This window comes from Penicillium crustosum (genome assembly GCF_028827405.1).
Source record: "Penicillium crustosum strain IBT 35664 chromosome Unknown utg000004l_segment0_segment0, whole genome shotgun sequence".
NCBI lineage: Eukaryota > Fungi > Ascomycota > Eurotiomycetes > Eurotiales > Aspergillaceae > Penicillium > Penicillium crustosum.
The window spans coordinates 1,221,852-1,241,521 of NW_026623125.1; the positions used below are offsets into that span (position 1 = coordinate 1,221,852).

The 19,670-nt window shown below is 45.3% G+C and overlaps 7 protein-coding genes across 7 annotated transcripts; 3 read left to right on the forward strand and 4 right to left on the reverse strand.

Annotated features, from left to right (window-relative positions):
* Nucleotides 1–498: 498 nt before the first annotated feature.
* Nucleotides 499–3,551, reverse strand: N7487_009522 (uncharacterized protein; the record flags this gene model as incomplete). The annotated part of the gene is made up of 4 exons (XM_056877252.1): nucleotides 499–2,388; nucleotides 2,515–2,989; nucleotides 3,032–3,172; nucleotides 3,226–3,551. 4 exons carry the CDS (start codon nucleotides 3,549–3,551, stop codon nucleotides 499–501), a joined length of 2,832 nt encoding a protein of 943 aa, XP_056725832.1.
* A 1,999-nt stretch (nucleotides 3,552–5,550) lies between these two features.
* N7487_009523 (Glycoside hydrolase superfamily) lies at nucleotides 5,551–6,965 on the reverse strand (the record flags this gene model as incomplete). Its single annotated transcript, XM_056877253.1, has 4 exons — nucleotides 5,551–6,281; nucleotides 6,345–6,442; nucleotides 6,500–6,564; nucleotides 6,627–6,965. 4 exons carry the CDS (start codon nucleotides 6,963–6,965, stop codon nucleotides 5,551–5,553), a joined length of 1,233 nt encoding a protein of 410 aa, XP_056725833.1.
* A 1,845-nt stretch (nucleotides 6,966–8,810) lies between these two features.
* On the forward strand, nucleotides 8,811–9,116 carry N7487_009524 (YciI family protein; the record flags this gene model as incomplete). Its single annotated transcript, XM_056877254.1, has 1 exon — nucleotides 8,811–9,116. One exon carries the CDS (start codon nucleotides 8,811–8,813, stop codon nucleotides 9,114–9,116), a length of 306 nt encoding a protein of 101 aa, XP_056725834.1.
* Nucleotides 9,117–11,084: 1,968 nt separating this feature from the next.
* On the reverse strand, nucleotides 11,085–11,552 carry N7487_009525 (nuclear transport factor 2 family protein; the record flags this gene model as incomplete). Its single annotated transcript, XM_056877255.1, has 1 exon — nucleotides 11,085–11,552. One exon carries the CDS (start codon nucleotides 11,550–11,552, stop codon nucleotides 11,085–11,087), a length of 468 nt encoding a protein of 155 aa, XP_056725835.1.
* A 381-nt stretch (nucleotides 11,553–11,933) lies between these two features.
* Nucleotides 11,934–12,950, forward strand: N7487_009526 (uncharacterized protein; the record flags this gene model as incomplete). Its single annotated transcript, XM_056877256.1, has 1 exon — nucleotides 11,934–12,950. The coding sequence occupies one exon, from the start codon at nucleotides 11,934–11,936 to the stop codon at nucleotides 12,948–12,950; it is 1,017 nt and encodes a 338-aa protein (XP_056725836.1).
* Nucleotides 12,951–13,988: 1,038 nt separating this feature from the next.
* N7487_009527 (nuclear transport factor 2 family protein) lies at nucleotides 13,989–14,375 on the reverse strand (the record flags this gene model as incomplete). The annotated part of the gene is made up of 1 exon (XM_056877257.1): nucleotides 13,989–14,375. The coding sequence occupies one exon, from the start codon at nucleotides 14,373–14,375 to the stop codon at nucleotides 13,989–13,991; it is 387 nt and encodes a 128-aa protein (XP_056725837.1).
* A 2,295-nt stretch (nucleotides 14,376–16,670) lies between these two features.
* On the forward strand, nucleotides 16,671–19,241 carry N7487_009528 (uncharacterized protein; the record flags this gene model as incomplete). Its single annotated transcript, XM_056877258.1, has 4 exons — nucleotides 16,671–16,999; nucleotides 17,061–17,198; nucleotides 17,254–17,767; nucleotides 17,829–19,241. 4 exons carry the CDS (start codon nucleotides 16,671–16,673, stop codon nucleotides 19,239–19,241), a joined length of 2,394 nt encoding a protein of 797 aa, XP_056725838.1.
* Nucleotides 19,242–19,670: the final 429 nt, after the last annotated feature.

Below are 19,670 nucleotides of genomic sequence, written 5' to 3' on the forward strand. Positions count from 1 at the left end.
ATGTTGTGGTGGCTTCTTTTGTTTTAGTCGAATCAGAGAGCTAGCATGAACTAGATATGCATGTGTGACCCAAACGGTCAGCACTGGAGTTTCAGCTGGCCCGACACCTAGAGGTACGTTAATTATTAGCCTTGATTAACAATCGCTGATAAAAAGGTTTTAAGTGACTGAAAGTGAGAGGCACCTCTCCTCCGATGGTTACCTCATAACTATATGCTTCTCCCTTCTCTTTCTTGCATCGTTTAATTAACAGAATAAACATTAGAATACTAGTACATTAGCCTCGTGGAGCTGTATCTCTGTGGCGTAATAGAATATCTTCAATATCAATGAGAAAATTCTACTGAAGAGGTAGAGGTAGAATGATGAAAGTCTATCATTGGGTAAGCTAAATGACATTCTGGGGTGTAACAACCTTCAAAACAGCAGCGGTCTAAATAATTATGATTTCCACCATTGCATTTCATTCCTTGGAAAACAGTATTTCACAATTTAAATCTACTCCGCCATGTCAGTTTCCGAATCTATCTCACTAGATCTTTTTCGTTTCCTGGAAGGCCACTCTGCTTCCCGCTGGATCCTGTCATACTTCCTAGACTGCACTCGTAATTCCTGCAAGTTATCGTATCCCTCATCTAATTCCTCGTAAAAACTGAGATATTTCTCAAACTTGACATTGATATCGTGTACTTCATGATCTTCCATATCGAAGCGCAGATTTCGCGCGAATTCTGGAAAGTCTGGGTCGATGGGTCTGTATTCAATTGGTTGTTTCCCAAGAAGAGCATTTTTAAACCAAAACTCGTCTATCTGGTCGATCTCGTCACCGCACTGTTCGCAAATATTTCTCCCGATTTCCACATCATCGGCGCAAATATCACAGCAGTCGATCCCCTGGTCTTTGCATCCTTTCGCAATAGTCCGCCAGTATCGAACCTCCCGAGTGACAATTTTGTAAATGTTAAAGATCCGCCTTGCGATATCTGAATATATATATCCAGGTTCCCTCCAAGGGTAATGATTGCGCAAAAAGAGATCCGCGTATAGCCCAGGACGTGAGGAACCTTGGCGAACGGGAGGTTCGCATCCCAGAGATAGGATCCAATCCACAAATTGGAATCCTTCCGAGAAAATACCATAAGAGTTTTCAATATTCCATCGTTTTCCATATTTCTCCTTTCCGAAGCCGCGGATATTCGGGACCCTATGAATTCGCGAGGTGTGATAGACATCATGGTTCTCAAACGTGTTTTTAATTGCCATGCCTAAAATCGCTGGCGTTGGTACATCGGGTGGTCCATCCATGAGAAAGACGCATACCGAGCTCATCTGGCGTCCAGCATCGTGTTGATGGCCATGACCATAGACCAGAACACACCCGTCTGAGGAAACACTGAGATAGCCAAAGTCAAAAGGCTCCAGTGATGAATTTGACAAATGTATTTGGTCAAAGGAATTCGATGTATTCAAGAATGGTTCTTGGGGTTCGAGTTCCCCTTTCCTGAACTGGTTGTAAATGTAATGGACTATATCCCTAGGAGCTGAGTTGCTAGTCACCAAACGAATCCGAGATCCCCCGCCACCTACTCTCAGGCAAATTCGTCGGATGGCAGCCAAGAGGGTGTGTCTCATATTTCCCGCATGAAGTTTAGCGATGATGTTCTTCAGCACTTCGATGTCACATTCATTTCCCACCAAAGGCGGTTGACAAGTTACTCGCCGTCGACTGTACATGGAGGCCGTAACGAGATCCTCAAATGCATCTTCAGCAACGGCGATCACGGTCAATTCCCGAACCTTCACCCAGTTCGGCAGTAGGAATGAAGCATATGTCACTAAAGCATAGAATTTGATTTGATCGAGATGATGTGATCGTGGCATCCGAGAACGTCCAGTCCACTCCTCTTCCATCATACCCAGGCAGGCCCAACTTATCAATAGAGGGATCTCTTGCAACTTTGTGATAATTTGTCTGGCGAGGATTTTCCTAGCTTGATCTTGAGTTGATTGTAGCATTGTCGTCACATTGTCTCTTGTCACTAAAAAGCAACGATATTGACTCTCGACAAAAGTGGCATGTCGAATGATCCCCAACGGGCTGTCTAGTGCTTCGAAACTCTTGAGACTCCGATGATAGCTGTCTTGGGTGCTTCTAGAGCTTTCATCCGACGTGTTAGGATGTATTGACGTGAATGTGGAAAATATGTCGGTATCTGGATGAATCATGCTTGCACAATCATTCTGCCCAGATGCTACGGCCCTGAGTTGGTTTAATATGTCCTCGCGATAAATGTCACGAGCCCACTCGAACACATAATCGACAATCAGCAGAAGCTGTAATGCCCCATTTCTTGATGTAATAGAGCCTCCCCATAGATCGAAAATTTGCTGGGAGAAAGTTAGCATGCGCCATCTTTACTCCAGGAGATGTCTCTTGGGCCAAGATCCCCAGGGGAAACGAACATATTCAGTAGTACCAATAGTCCCAGGTTTCTCTCCTGCACCATTACATACGCATGCCACAGACACTCGCCAATCTTCTCCTCTATTCATTAGTAACCAGACTAATGGATCAGCGCGCCGCTTTGCGTGCCGCTCAGTCATATTTTTCAACAACTCCTGCGTGCATAACAGTGTCCGCACCGGAAACGCGGATTGCAACTTAATGGAATTCCAATCGCTATCAGCCGACTTCGCTGACTTTGCCTCTAGAAGAAGAAATGGGAACACCAATGGATCCCCTTCCTCACTGAGCGGAGGATCTCCCAGGATCTCATGAACAAGCATATCCTGATCATCCTCCGGTCTACCTATACCAGCTGTGTCGTTCAAGAGGTTTTCAATGTTTCGAGTCTGTCGAAGTCCGTAGATTGCATCTGGCTTTGTAGCACTTGGTAGTTCTTTCTGGATAGTTGGATCGTGGTGTATTGGTTCATCTTCCCGATGGCCAAAAATCCGATTCAGCCCGATAGCTTCCATTCTGCGTGGCCTGTTAGTGCCAGTGACTAGCAGGTGATGTGTTCTCACTTACGAATCTGCAATCCTGAAGTCTCGCGAACAGCGACATGGCTTTCGTTTATTCTGCCTAACACGCAGGGCTTCTGTTATAGTCGAGTTCCCCTCACTTGTCGCTTCGATTTCCGAACGCCATATTCTCTTCCGACAAAACTTGCTAGGGTCCAATGTAAGTCATTTTGTTTAGGTCGTTGGAATTAGAACTCCTACCATACGACTTCTGAAGTAAGTCGAGCCAACACGTAAGGTTCGCACGCAAACCGCCAGGTCGATTCATTTCGCCTCGCACAGCGCTTAGCCCGTTCAGAGAGTTCATCGGCATGTTTCTTTATTTCTGCAGTCCATGGTGCATCTTCAATAGCTGTCGGACAAGCCGCATAAGTGTCGAATTGCCTCTTTCCTAGCTCATCAACCGCATTAAAAATCGGACGATGGACATCGGGCCATTCATGGCTTGGAAGCTCTCCGCAGAATTCAATTCTGTACTTCCGTCTAAGTCTTTCAACCTTCTTCCTTTCTTGGGCTGTGAATGGCATGGGTGAAGTGTAGGCCTGAGACTTGAGAAGTGTGGTCTAGGGTCATGAAAGAGTGTAGCTGTGGGCATTCCGATAGTTATCTAGATATAAATACCCATACATAGTCTAGCCCTGACATATGTGGAAACTCGCATGCGAAACTTCATCTTCGTGGCCCCTAATCCTAGTTTCTAGGTGGCAATGAACTAACATTGGTGTTGTAGCTGTCCCATAGCGTAGGCGCTCTGCAAGGCTAAGAGGGGGTGGCTGTGCTTGCCTCGTGCAAATAGGAAAACACGTAAGGTACAGGTGTCTAACATCCTGGTTTCACCAATGGATCGCCGATACATATATACGCTAGAGCGAGCAAAATAGCCGCCTAGATACTTCTATAGAGAATGATAGGTTCTAAAGGCACCTTAGTAATTCTATGACGTAAGGGCAAGACTGTTAGTGGGGAAGCCTGACAGGCAACAAGGCAATTTGGCGGCGAAGTAGACATACCCTAGTTAGTAGTCGGCATCCTATTAACAATTAGGGGATCCACAACTGATGTAGGAGTTTTGTGAGAACAAAGAGAAGAAAAAGGATGAGGGGATACTAAGTCATTCTCGCTTTTTTTTATAGTTATTTTTAGTATACCTTTCTATGCGATACGAGCACGCGATTGGGGGGTACAGAGAGTCGGGATTAGCGGGCTGCTCCGGGCCGTTCATTTAGGTGATCGCCATAGGGCCAACCTGCCAAGCGCCGCGGCCCATAAGGTTCTCACCCTATATATAGCACACTTACTCTTGTCTCCCCGGTCGCGCGACCGTAAAACGGCGGTCACTTTTTTCACCAGGGCAGCATCTACCAAACTATTTGCCGCATATAAGCCCCTTACCGGTGAGTTAGTAGTGGGGTGACCTCCAGCGAGTTTATCAATATCAAGTTTGATTCTCTTAGGCGGCCCTCCTTTTTCTTTCCCACTGTCATTTGAACCCGAGGAAGACATGTGTCAGCCAATAGAAAGGAAAGGTAGTCTTTTTCTCGAGCCGGATGTTGTATATCGACCACTTTGGCACCTGCGAATGGTTGTGCAGGTTGTGGGGTCGAGGTTTCTTCCTCTCGTGAGATAGGACCTGATGCCGATTCGCTATCTGCGCTAGATGAAGCATGGAGGCGCTGGGACTCGTGAGATAAAAGTGGGCTCTGGTAAGGATAATTAATATTTAGAATGCAAATTAAAATGTGGGCTTAGTGCAAAGAAACTGGTCGAAGAAACATGATGTTGATGAACAACAAATAACCTGCAACCAACGGTTATTTGGGAGTTGACCGGAAGTACAATCAATGTTAACAACGCTTTCCACTACAATCAGTACAATAGAATAAATAAGAATAAACACATAGTCTGTAAGACATCGACGAGCTGTATAAGGTCCATAGTGGTGAGAAACGAGGGCCAACGGCAAGCAAACTTGCAGCTGTTGATTGAACGATCGGTTGTCAGAAATATGAGAAGTGAAAGAAAATCAAATGCTTGATTTTCTTTTATTATAACTGAAAGACGTAGGGTGTTTATTGAATATCATTGGCTAAACTTCGTATGCCATCTACCATCCACCCCCCACCTACATACAATAGATTTAAACCAAAAAGTCGTATAACAGCATGTCGAATGTGGTGTTCACCTACATATCTAACAATATAGATTCATTTGGATCGGTTCCATGCTCATAATTGACCGAAATCTGCGGTACGATAAATGGATGGTATGAATCAAATGATATGAATTTCTCCAACGAGCAAAATGCCAGAAAATCTATTATTCGACCAATCTGATAGTGATTAACTGAGACCACCACTCTTGTATGGTATTATCCATAGTACTGATCCATGGATATCCCAGGTGAAAGTACACGGTTTTGATCTATATACTCGGACAGTCAAAACTTAAAGAAAAAGCTCACACCAATCCACAATATTGATGAAATCCCCCCTGTAGCTTCTGTCTTGATCCGTTCGAGACCACCTTTCAAAGGCACTGGGAGTAGTAAGGGTTCTGCTTAGAGCAGGTGGTACCACTCTCACAAGCAGTGGAGCCAGTCCAGTACATGCCACCGCACTGGCCGTAGTGCTTAGAGGTCACTCCAGTAGTGTCGGGCTTGGAGGTGTCGGGCTTGGAGGTGGTCTTAGTGGGGGCAGACGAAGAAGATGACGGGGTAGAGGCAGTGCCACTGACGAAGTACTTCTTGAGGATGGGCAAGTAGGTCGAGTAAGCAGGGCCGCTGCTTGGCTCCAAGCTATACATGTAAGATCCCCACATAGGACCTGCAGCCCACCACTCGGCACCCGTCCAGACATCGCTGTTCTCGGATAGGTAGGAGAGCATATCTTCGACAGCAGCTTCACAGTTAGAGTTCACGCCGCCAGCGAACTCGCCAAGGAAGCCCTTCTTGTTATTACTCTTCAACCAGGCGGTGGCAGACTGGAGACGCTCCTTGCCGATAGTGGCACTGACGCAAGACTCGGAGGTACCGGAACTATCGGTATCAAGGTACTGGTGCATCTCGTAAACGATCTTATCCTGGGGGTCGGTAAGGGCCTTAAGGTTATCGTTATCGGTAGTCCAAGACCAGGCACCACTATAGCCGTTACCTTCGACAAAGATATACTGGCTAATAGCGCCAGCAGCACGGATTCCGTCAATTGCAGCCTGGTTCAAGTTCAGGACTAGGGTTTGGTCGATATCATGGTACTCATTGTCTAGGGGGACGATATTAATAAAAGATTCAATAGTTCAAGTTTTGGGATCGGGTAATAGCTTACTGGTATCGAAGATAACCTTCTCGTTAGAGAGAAATTCCGTAGCTACGGTCTTCCAGAAGGTCTTGAAATCGGAGGTCGAGGTGATGATATTGCCATGGCTATATAGAGTATTAGTATGAAACAAATATAGGAAGCTCAAGTTTTAGTATACGTACTATCTTCCATAGTTATGAGGGTCCAGGACGACATAGGCACCGCTATCCGTCACAAACTTGACAGTCTATAGAACGGAACAGTTAGACCTCTAGGGGAAAATCAATGACCACGAGAGATATCACGTACAGACTTAAGGCCAGCTAGGTAAGTGGCATCCAGGCTACCAGCAATACCATTTTTCACCAGACGCTCCATTAAGAAGGGCACACGGAAGATGTTCATGCCGGCATCTCGTAGGATCTGAACCTCGGAAGTCTTAGGCCAGGAGTAATCTTGGCCCGCAGTACCGGGGATGTTATTGGCGCCAAATTCAGCACCAGACTCGCTCACACCAAACCAAGTGAACCCATTAGCACGCTTCTCAAGATTAGCGCGCTGCTCGGTAGGAACAGTGTCTTTTCCTAGGGGGTATGCGTAAGCCACAGCAGCAGCGCTGGCAGCCAAAACAATGTTGCTGAACTTCATTGCGAAGTATGAAAGAGAGTATCGAGTTTGACAAAAAGAATGTGATGGAATCAAAGTAAGAGAGTGAAACTAAAAAGACCAGCCTTGAAGTTTGAATGAAAGAGAATGAACGTATACACAAAGCAAGAATAAACCCTACAGAAGCCGTCTTTTATATAGCCATACTCGGCTCGGTGACGTCGAATAAAGCTTGTTCTACTCCGTACGGGGTTGACTGATACGGAATCCAAGGCAGAACACGGAGTGGTTTCACTATTCCGAGTCTCTCATCGAGCCACTTTGGAGGTTACTCGGCCCGGGATGCCGGCTCCCTTCTAGATGGTGGGTCTCTTCACCACCCAAGGGGCCGAATCAAACCGTCAAATTTCCCCAAAGCCATTAGTTCAAGCTTCACTTGCAGAATCAGCTAACCAGTCTTGGGTGTAGTGGCCGAAAATAAAACTCTAGGTAAATGAAATTCTCAACATGAAACATCATGTAGCATTCAAGTTGATATAAATTAAACTTCCGGTATATTTTCGCGATACAATTTCCAAATTTAACGCGGAAGGTCCTTTACAAACTTGTAAAGCAGGGAAGCTCGTGATATCGAAGCCAAAGTAGCGATTGTCGGCCGTGCCTCCACCTGTACGAATACGACGTGAGAGTTCACCAACACCCTGGTATTTTCAATATCTGAACACACCCGAGAGACAGAGACATCAAGAGATCTAGCAAGAGAAATATGGCTCTGGAAAAGTCTGTATTCACGTGAAGAGAAGGTAGAGAGGACGGAGTGGCTCTTAACGTCACATGAAAACCATCGGCGAAGCCCCGTATGAGAAGGGTGGCTCCAAGTTGAGCCCCCAGCCATACAGAAGTTGACGCTGGGTTTTAACAATACGCAACGGTGTCCATAACCTCTTTTGCGCTACAATTTGACACCAGGGTGTTGCGGAACAGACTTCCAAGTGGGGCCCCACTTGATACCCTATGTGGCAGCCTACAGCCTACCATTCCCAGCAACAATTGGTGCCTTGATAAGACAGGCTACACTCGAGGTCTCTTCAGGTACATTTTTTATTTCTCAGCGAACGGCATATGGCGTATGTGTTCATTTTGGTCTCTCCATCTAAAAGATCGTGCGTAAATCCACATTACTACGTCAAATATGTCGTAAATCGAAACAAGATTACTTATTAACAATCAAGACTTACAAAATGTAAATTCTTTGATTTCGTAACCAGGCAGTGTAATAAGCTAGGAAAATAGTGACCAAAGCTTCGTGTCGCCCCGGCTTCACATGCTAGGATTTGTGGCGCGTCACATTGGCCTGTTCTGCAAATTTAAAACAGAAAAGTTAAGAATGGGCGGGGTCTATTCCTTATAGTACCATGACGGAAGCTCTATCTTTGACACAATTACCCGAGACGTAGGATGCTCGTAGAACCAAAGTTGCCTCCTTCGCAATTTGGCATTACGGCGTGTGATTGATTAATGCTTTGGTAGTAGAGACTCCCTAGCTGATCTATCCGATGGGGATTCCTAGCATTTTTTCAAGATAGACTCTATTTGATTCTAATAGAGGCCTTGTCTTCAGTAGTTTAGTAAAAGTATCGGCTGATCTGGGAATAATTACGGACAAGACACGAACTGGCTTTAGAACAGCGGGTTGGGGCAGTAGAATGGAAAGTGGGGAGTTTGGATGATGGTGTGGTGCTCCACCGAGGAGTAGTATATTTTAGTTCGTACATGTTGTCCATCCTTGTCCATACCTTGATAGATAATCCATACTCGCCTATATCCTTGACTTTGCCAGCCCACTTCAAGTCTTTGCACCCTTGCTGTATATGAAACACCTGGAAAATGCGCATTTTTATGCTCACTGTATCCTACCTCTCTTCTCCTGAAGAAGTAGAGAAATATTTACCGGCTCACATAGCCTGGTTAGAGGAGCAATATGAGCGGAAAGTGTATTTACTTTTTGCTCGCAAACTCCCGTTCACAGGCGGAGTATGCCTTGCAGTCGCAGACTCAGCAGATCAAATGGCTGAGATAACGGAAACCGACCCCTTCCGTATCACCGAAGTCGCAAAATACGATATTCAAGAGCTTGACCTGACAAAGGCCAATACCATTTCGCTCCTCGAACATGCGTCCCACCAAGGATAAGGTCTTCTTGATCTTTTCTCACAGTGTCAGTGTCTGCAGCACATGTGAAGCAAAGGAGTAGCAGCAAAAGGAACGAATTGGATCAAGCTAGCTGGATCTACATCTAGAACCACTGGAGCGAAAACAGCCATCCCGAGAGGAAGGTAGAATTTATGGGGGCACTGGTGGTGTATAACAACCGTCTGACCTGGTGGAATTCAGCTATTTCCCAGGGATCTTCTAGCGTCAAAATCCCTTCCGTATTTTATGCATGTTGTTTGAAGCACACGCAAATAAATAAAAACACTCTAATATATATATATATGAAATGGTACTACAAGAACTAGATATCTCACTGAACTTCGTAAGTATATGGGGATCTCCTTGGGATAATGGTACATTCATGTAAAAATTTCAAATATACGGCAGTATTATAAGATATGCTAAACTATGGAGAGATGATCCGACTATGGTTTGATTATCATAGTGATAGGTGAATCCCACTAGGGCAGCTTATTGTCTAGACAACGGCAGCGGTCATACGTCACTTGGTTGTTTTTGACTAAATATAGAGAGTTCAATTTCTATAGATGCCAGCCAACAAATTTTCGCTACGATGTGGTTTCGGGTCCTTAATACAGACAGGCATTGTTTTTACTTTGAGCTTTCTGCTATACTTGGCTACAAATTAACTGGTTTGTGATATATGCGACGATTCAGAATATAGCGACAGCCACAGTATCGTTTGATTCGAAGTATATAAGGGATTTGATGTATATATATATAGCTCTTTACCTGATGACGGCTCTATAAAAATCACCTGTTACACGATCACTGGGGACTTTTTAGGCGTTTTCATACTTATCCCATCTTATTAACACGGTTATACGACAAATTTCCTACAATAGTAGCTAATTATCACGGAGAATTGATATAATAATTGAAAGGTTATAAGAATCTAAGGTCTCTGAAAAGTCCCGACCAAATCTAGTACTTCGGAGGTCCCACTGTAAAAGTAAAGGTGGCACCCGCGAACCACCGCTTAACTAAGCGGAACCGGTGCAACAAGCTTGACCGACAATGGTAGATCCAAGTTCCGGCCTACGGCAGGAAGTAGGCAGAGGAATATACTAGAATGAGTTAAAGAAACCACTAAAGTGCCAATTAGGCTTCTACTCAGCAAGTATGTCTCCCAACTTGGACAAGCCTTTCACCGGCTCTTGGTACGAAGCCCGTCTCACAAGGAGGGAACAAATGTCAAGACATGAGCAATCGCGACAATTCGATATATGAGTGCCCGCTGTAATCACCAGCTTACAGGAGTGATATTTACCAAGAAGATATTTCCAGTCTGCTGTATGCATAGAAGTCTTTGTACGGAAGTAAGTCCACCATCCATTGAGCCGTAGGTATATTTTGAGGTTCTGAAACACAAAGAAGGCTTAATCTGAACATTTCAAAGCAAACTTGTTGTAGTGGGGGCACTACAGTGGGGAGATAGATGGATGAAGAAGAGTTGTTATTTGTAAGAACTAATTAAATGAAGGGTTTAAATACCCTTAGCACCAAACATCATCTGAAGACTGCTCAGTCTGTCAAACATCCATGCCTGCATGTTCAACAAAACTAATACATTACGGTATTGTATGCGGTAAGAGGGGCTATGCTACCAAGGAAATAATTGCATTCAGAAGATTGAGCGATGCCAGAAAGCCTCAGATATGCTAAATACCAATCTGCCTCTCCCATAATCCTTGAAATGAGCGGGGTTGTGCTAATGTAATTGGAGTAAACCGGTCCAAATACCTTAGCACAAACCTAAAGATCACATACAAATGCATCAAAATCGAGAGCGCTGTGAATAATTCTCCTCCTCATTCTTATGAGCAAAATATTCGGTCGGAAATGCTTTTCCCTTACATATCATCATGCTAATAGCTAATAAGTGATGTGTTGGCCAATGCTTGACTCTCTTTATCACAAGACCCTCTAGAAAATCCCGTTGTTGTTCTTCGATTGACTGGGGACTTCAGAGATTGAGTCCCAGTGCTCCACAAACTCTCCATCGATGTGTCTCAGCATATCGAATACATTCAAACCGAGGTCCCCCTTCCACCGCACAACATGGCTCTGAATAACAATATAGTCCCCGTCCGTAAGGACCCGCTTGAATCTAATCTCGGGGCTTTCGGCTGCGTTCCCAATCAAGCCCTGGATCTTCTTGTTTGCCAGTTCAGAGAATTCAATGATCGACTCGGGACCGTCGCCCACCTCGGGGTTGTGTTGCTTATACTCTCCGCGAAGCAAAGAGCGTGTTGTATCATAGTCAAAGTAGACGAATGTGGCCAGGAATAGTTCGAGATATTTCTTGATGATGGACACCTGGGCATCGGTGTGTGGGGGCTGGTCAACAAGCGCTGCGTATCTCGCCTCGACTTCCCGTTTCAGGTCAACCATGGTTGTGGTTAGATTATACAGCGAGTAAAAGAGTTGACTGCAGGGTAGGTGTGATGGACACTACGGAAATGCTCCTGATAGATATATTTATATCTCTATCTTCAACCAACACGGTTGTGGTGGGCCCAAGCTATCCGCAAGGGCATGATTGACGGAGTGGCAGAGTGGTGGAGTGGCGCCGTAACCCTACAAGCAACTCGATGTGGAGGTTCAGCTATGCCGGGTGGTGCAGCAAATGGGCCCCACGCCCCACCGCCACTTCACACGCCAGGTGTAAATATGACTGAAGAGACTGAATTACAGGGACTCAGCGAAGCCTTATCATATCCTGCGATCGAATGGTTTTAACCTTGTCACCATCAACACGCTCGATAACCTCCCATGGCTACTGCAAAGATAGAGACTCTCAAAGCAGGAAACTCAAAATGGCTCCAGGCCTACTTGGATTCCCTCAACCCTGAGACAGAATGGGAGGAGATTATCCGCACTCTCGCGAACTATACGCTCAACGAATTCGTTCTCAATATCAGTTACGTCAGCAATTTCATTCTCGTCATTCAAGAGCCTCTGGGAAGTGAGGCATTGGTCCATACCGAAAAGGTCTTCGACCGAAAACAGGAACGATTCGTGGACTCGGTGCGATATTTTACGCCTTGGTTCCTCGATGGCCCTAGTTCGGAGAGGGTCAGAAAATCTGTATCAAGTTTGAACAACACACACATGAGGCTTGCAAAGCGATTACCGGGGAGGTGGGACAATGACGACGATTTCATTATGCCCTGTGTGCAGATGGCCTTATTCGGACACAACATGAAGCAGAGATTGGGTCTCCCAGCTGATTCGCCACAAATGCAACTTGCCTGGAATCGTTGGTGTAAGGAGCTTTTCAATCTCTTTCTGAAGGAAAGTGGACCAGTGGCGGGATTCCCAGAGGACTTCCAAGGGATGGTTGAGTACGCAAATTGGTTCAACCACCGCCCATTCAAGTCAACAGAAAAGGGTCATCTAGCATCTAGCGCTTTGATTCAACAATTCTGTGAGCGGTGGTTTCCGAAGCCGCTACATTTTGTTGGCCATGAAATCATCATCACGTTTTTGCCTGACCGGACTGTGGAACGGCATCGCCTCGGGCCCCGCAAGAAATGGCTTGGTTTTTTTATTGTTCTGATGTTTCGCTTTATGTTCTGGCTGCAGTCCGTCTTACCGGACCCTAAGCAACCCAGCTATCCACACCTGGATAGTCAATCTGTGAATCGGATCACGAAAATGAAAATGGCATTGACCGCTGTCATGAGCATAGCAACCATTGGTACAATAGTTTGTGCTTACGTGGTTATGAGCCATTATTCTCACTACACATCAGTTACTTCAACTTCATTGCCTGGCGTTAGTAGCTGATGTCAGTGATTCGTTTACCGTTTCGCAAAGAAGGACATGATCATCTCACACTCTCCTCTCACTGGTTTAGCCAAGCCATAAAGCCATTTATTAGTCGCTAGGACTTTCGCCCTTCATGATAGCCAATCACAAACACAGATCCTAGTACGGCATATTTCCATCTTTAATCCTAGAAAATAGTCACAATTTGATCACATTTTCCTTGCTGTGGCGAGGTGTCAAAGAACTTGATGCTAACGGCTTCGTTTGATATCCAGTGCTCATGTCACATGTCAATATTTTAAAGATTATACGAACATTAAAAAAACTATGCACGGAATTGGCCCGACTGTAATTCACAAGTACTTGTAGTTGGTTCTAATGCAAGACAAAAGGCGGTTGAGCAAGAATGAAGTCATCTCATCTTTCATCACCCGTAGGTAATACACAGATCTGAGGCATAGGCCCTACATCTATCGCGGTATATCATATTTAATGTATTCCTGTACTTACACACTCATATTGGCTAAGTCACTCGTTGAAGTACCGAGAGTGGGTGAAGCACTCACACCCTCAATGATCAAGTCTCAGGAATCAGTAGAGTCTATATTGGTAGATTCAAACAAAAGAAAAAGTGTACCCTGTTACGTGCTGACAGTCGGATGTGGCTAATCTCACAACGGCGTGGAGAATAGGATGCAGGACACTACTCCAGCCCCTACGACTGCAATCCAGGCTATTATAAAATCTCTGGCTAGATGATGGGCGAAGAGCAGATAGCTTCTGCTGGTGCAAAGCATTGATGCATCAATGAGCTGTGAAATATCTTAACCTAGAAGATTACAGAAGAGGTCGGTTACAGGGGCTTACTCATGAATTAGTAGCATCCAGCTTATCGGAGTAATAGAAAATCCAGTATACATGAGAGCCTCATAGGCTAGGGGCGCATAACAGAAAAGGAATGCAGACGACATAACGTTGAGAACATCACTAGCAAGACATTTGTGGCTTTAGGGTATTTTCACGAAATACGCTCTCCATTGGCTGACCACTTTCTAGCTACTCATCAGACAAGGGGGACTGCCAATACGTGATACGCATATGCGAGAACCGGCCCCCAGCCAAGGTATATGCCGCCATGAACCGAAAACGCACCTTTTCATCCTTCTTGAATGGGTAGAAAAAATGATCAGGTGTATCCTCATGGCTAACGAAGTGCCCGTCAAGTTCAGCTAGTACAGTCTCTCCAGCCTGTGCCCAGGAAATAATGTGGAGCGATTCACTGATTCCAACATGGGCTGCCTCCAATTGCTTAATGACTGCTTCACGTCCCTTCACTTGATTCTTCCCGTCTTCCAGAACCACATCTTCAGTGAAAAACCGTAGGGCCGTGGCTCGCTCGGCATTTGCGGTGTTATAAGACTCAATGTAGGCCGAGTAGTCCATGATTTTGTCTTGTTTCAGTCTAGGATGATGTGGGTAAACGGACGTAAGGCTGTCTAGTATTTATAATAGGTCTTTATATCAGCAAGCTTTACCCAGAAATGACAAAAGAGGAACCCTAATACCTTGTAAGATCTTAATGTGTTGAAACTTTGTTCGGACACAATAAGATGGCTACCTACGTGATGGTGGGTGCTTATATACAAGAACAAAGGCTAGCTCTGCTGCGTTGTTACGCCGCCATCGGCATCATCGCCAATGCAAAGGTGCTAAGGTGGCGGCTAATCTAATCTTTCTGAATTGGCGGGGCCCCACCCCATGCCATCTTTCGTTCAATTATGTCGTGGCTAGTCGTTGCCGCGGCATAGTAAGCTGATCGGGCGAAAGAGGTCTTGGATGGGGACCTAATTGATTGAAGAAACAACGAATATCATGGGCAGTTAAAATACCCCATAGATAGCCGGTACACGGTGTTACGCAACCGTAACAGCAAATATACCAAATTCCTATCTAATGAGTCGTGGGATATCCGTACATGCCAGTTAGTACTGAGGAACCTCTAGAACTGAGAGGTGGTATTTTTCAAGATTCTCTGTGTCTTTGTATGGTAAACGGAGTCTCTTGGGATAGGAACGGGTTTCAAAGTCTGATCATGCTGCAACAGCGAGATCCAGCTAACAACAATACACCAATGAATCTCAATGGGACATCTCAATACTAGCATGTACCAGCATTCTACAATCCGACAAAACGAGGTGATTAAAGGACTATGCCGGAAATTGCCGTTGAGAGCGTCTCATAGCCCGAAAGGCTCGTATTAGCGTGTGCCGACACGGGTGTTCCGAGGTGACCCCGGTTTACCACTAGAAGAGCATATGACTAACTAGGGGAGTCGGAGACCGTCGCTGAATCAACCAGTTCTTAGTGGTAAAATACACCCCTCTCATGGCTCTATTCAAAAAATTCACTCAATTCAACCCCTGTCCAGGCGTCAAGTCACCGCCTCGTTTCTCGCATAAACTCCGATGGGGCGCCACGTCATTTCTTGACCCATTTGAGTGAGTGAGATGGTGGGAGAGTAGAGAGATGGTATGCGATATATTCAGAGGTGACACTGCAATCCATTGTTAGACTCTATAAATTAGCATTTAAGCTTTAGTCGCAATTTGCGCTTGTAAGAGGCAAGTTGCATAGGGCTACTAAAGGTTGAGTCCGCTGAAACAGTCGCCTGCAGGCTGCAGGGTGAGGTCCCGACCTCATACCAGAGAGTTGTGATCACAACAACACGCCTGTAAGAAAAAAAAATCAGTACGAGAGGGGAAGGTCTTGGAGAAGAAGCTCTGAAGATAGAAAGTAATACCTTGTATTGAACTAACTGGCTTGACTGACTCTAAGGAAAAGAGGAGAAAGGAACAGAGAGAGCTATCTAACCTATAGTCTTGGGATATGGGGTCACGTGTGATCACTCACCCCAACAGAAGGACATGTCAGCGGTTCAGGGGCACGCAGGATATTCAGGTGTAGAATAGTGATATTCAGGGCATTCAGGTGAATGAGCTGAAGGGACTAAAGAGTAGCCGTGGGCGGCAAGAGGGACCTACTAAAGGCATGAAAAGAAAAAAAAAAAAAAAAAAAAAAAAAAAAAAAAACGAAAACATACAACAGCATGTCCTCGCCGCTCTATTCAGGGGACTTAGGGCGGATGTTCACCCACCTGAATGTTCTTCACCCCAATATTGAGCACGTATAGTAAAAGGCACATTTCCAATAATAACGATTAAAAAAGGCTACAAGTGGCCGTCGTTTCCCCTCAGATTTTATCACTCTAATCTTGCTTTGTCACGAGTGGTATACTATTAATTATAACCCAACTTCGAAATATATAGCTAATATCACAGATTTCGGGGTAATGAGTCCTGCGACCGTGAATGCGGGCGTATAGCTTCGAGTACGGAACCGAGAATTCTTGCGCCAGTAGAGCAATCGTTGGGTTGTTTCACACATGATAGTAGGCTTGGATAGCCTTTGGAATCTCATCTTCTGGATTCTGCTCCTTTTTTTGGCACCATTTAATGCAAAAATGGGTATGAACTCGATGCAAAATGAAAATTTTTGTTCATTGGTACAGATCCATACATTTTCCAGGTATTGGGGTGGTATGCCCGCTAGGTTGTAGTTTCTATTTTTACCCACACAAAAGTCCGGTAGTCGTAGGGGTTGTCCTGCGGCGATTTTAGGTGCGGGGTCTATTTCCATTCCCAACGTCCCCCCGGAAAGAGATTTCGACATTTGGCACAAATGAATTCCACTGAGTATGCAAATCGGTGGAATTTGGCAAAGCATTTACACATAAATTTCCTGGGTCCAGTGCAGTCTAATGGATGGCCAAGCGCTCACGAGAGGTTGTTCTCGGATGTGCAGAAGCTAGGCAGGCGAAGGTTTCATGAATTTATGGAAAGTATTACTATAGATACCCTTGAAAAGCCCTGGAGAAATGCCACTCGGAACCGTGCTGTGCGTCTTTCGAAGCTAGCCGAGGAATGTATGAGGGGGCAACGGAATGAGAGCACATGGAGATTCACTATCGAAAATGAAATTATGCATCGGTTCTCAGTAGAGGTGGCTTGGTGAGGAAAACCCCCCAGAGTCTCGTTTCTGATTCAGTGTACATATCTAATTAATTCTCAGTACCCAATGCCGCAAAAGACTTTGGGAGTCCGAGATTCCTGCAGCAACGGACATCGTTAACACGCAGACGGAGTCACTGGAAGCTCGACGTCGTAAACGTAAGCCATGCCAATGTCTAAGGGGTTGGGGGCAGAATCAGTATGTGCTGGCATCTTCTTAGATTGTTGTTTCTGGTTACTGACGCCGATAATAGAGATGATGTTGGTATCAATATGCTCTTCTCAAACCGGGCCGAGGCAGCAATAAAACATTATCCTGCGTTAGAGATTGCTGCCCAACCAGGAAGACTGAAGAAGTATGAAGCCCCCGATCGTGTCTATGGGCTCAAACAGACCGATAACTTCAAAATACTACTGGATTCCACCGACTCGCGAAGCCTGATGACCTCCACCAGGCGAACACTACGTGAAACAATAGAATACAGCCCATTCGGTCCCGAGGGCGAGCCATTACTATACCCATTTCTCATCATGGAAGCGAAGCCGAGCAATAGCGCAGGTCGAGCAGAGGTAGACATGCAAACGGCATTCTGCATAAAACGGCTTTTGAAACTGCAGTATGATCTACGAGCGGCGACAGGAGATGACACGCAATGGTCTACGGGTCCCCTCGTGTGGTTCTTGAATTGGAGAGGGGAGAGTTGGGATATCTCTGCGGGGTTCCCTGAGACACAGCCGGATATCAATGTAAACCCAGAGATATACTACGTAAGCGATTCTCATTACCCGGACACTTGGGGGTCAATTACTGCGGACTAAGATATTCTAGACTATTGTTGATTTGTGGCATGGTGATATTTGTGGCTTGAATGGGTCTTTGCAGCTTCTACTAATTGTCGACTATATTTTCGATTGGGCACGCGACGTCTATCGCCCGGCAATATTGGGCGAGTTGGATGTCTTGGCAACAGGCGATATCACTGCACCCGACCCGGACGTCTTTTCTACGATGTCTAGGAGAATATCAAGCTGGGTGAATGCGTCAACTGATATTCAAGCAACCCAGGCGTCATCTTGTGGCGAATCTCCAGATTTGAATTACTTGAATATTGTTTGTCAGGAAGGCGTTATTCGAGATGCCTCGGTGATTGAATCGCGGTATCTTGGCCTACAAATCACCGAAAATGACGTCGATACATTCTTGCTCTCATTCCCATCTGCTAAGGAGGCAAACGTTTGGCTTTCTGATACCCTGAAATGCCTTTCTGGATCATGGAGGGTAAATGCGGAGACCATTGATACATTAGAAAACTTCTGGACTATGGAGCCTCGGCCGACTCGCGAGAACTTCAGGCGTGACGAGGTTTTTTATCTCAATATTGCTATTCACATGTTTGTATCTGAAATGTGGGAGCCAATCCGACAACTCACTTGCTTTTCTATCACCGAAAGTGCCTTGCGCATTATCTTCTACCGACTTGGGCATGTTGATGTTCCTGATTTCACGCAACACCCGCAAGTGGGGAAAAACGCCATCGAAACTCTTCTTGGTCGTATAATGAAACAATCTATTATGGAAAACCTGACTGCAGTTGTCTCTATGCTCTGCATGACAAGCAGCTTCCACAGGAAAAGCAGCAGGAGTCAATGCAAGGTGATAGTGACGAGATCCAGTGGAGTAGAAGCTGGATTTCGAGTGGAAAAGTCATCTCAACTCATAAGGTCTGTGGTCTCTGTCTATGAATCTCACAAGATTGGACAACGAGAGCCACAGGACGATTATCTACGTTTTTCACGTCTTCAATGCCAACAGTTTATTCAACAGAGAGAAGCAGAGATTGCCATATGGCCACATCTTCCCCCTCTGGGCCTTGATCAGAAAAAGAAGGGAGTTTTAGTCGACGGCTGGTATCAGAGTGAAGAATACCCAAAGCATTGCCTTTACATTGTCAATGGATCCGATGATCTTGGAGATCTACCTGATCTGCTTGATAGAATGTCAAGGGATGCGCCATATTTCAAGACAATACAACTACGCTCTGGTCAGTGGAACGAAGACAAACTTTGCCATATGAACAGCCCAGTGAAGCCAAAAGGAAAGTGGAGCTCAAAGAGGGACTCACGTTCTTTTGCTCGATGGATACAGCTTCTAGAAACTGAGCAAACGCAGCGAAATCATCGACCGGGGGACAGACCGTCATCGCCCATGGTCCTCTCATCAGATGAAGAAATCGGAATTTGAAGAGTCCGATAGGCCCAGTCCTTATACATCCTATTTTCTGAGCAGTTTTGATACTCCGGGTCGAGTGCGACAATGGGATAGAATGGCAGTAGCAACGCTTACAAAAAATCTCTTGTTCTTCTTTTAAATTTCAAGGATACACCGGGCCAACTTGCAACTTATTTAATCATCTTACCTCCTTGGTTATTATTATATACTCTTATACTCTATAACGAAGAAAATCAGATCGGGAGGAAGAGTCAGGAAAATGCACAGGTTAGATATTAGCACAAGAGAAGTATACTCGTATCTCAGATCCTAGGATATTGCTTAGATACACTCTACAGATAAACGACTTATGAAAAGCCAAAGTACCACAGGCAAAAAAAAAAAATGAAAGGGAAAAATCAAACCAAGGACAAAGGACATAGGAGGTAGGTAGGATTGACA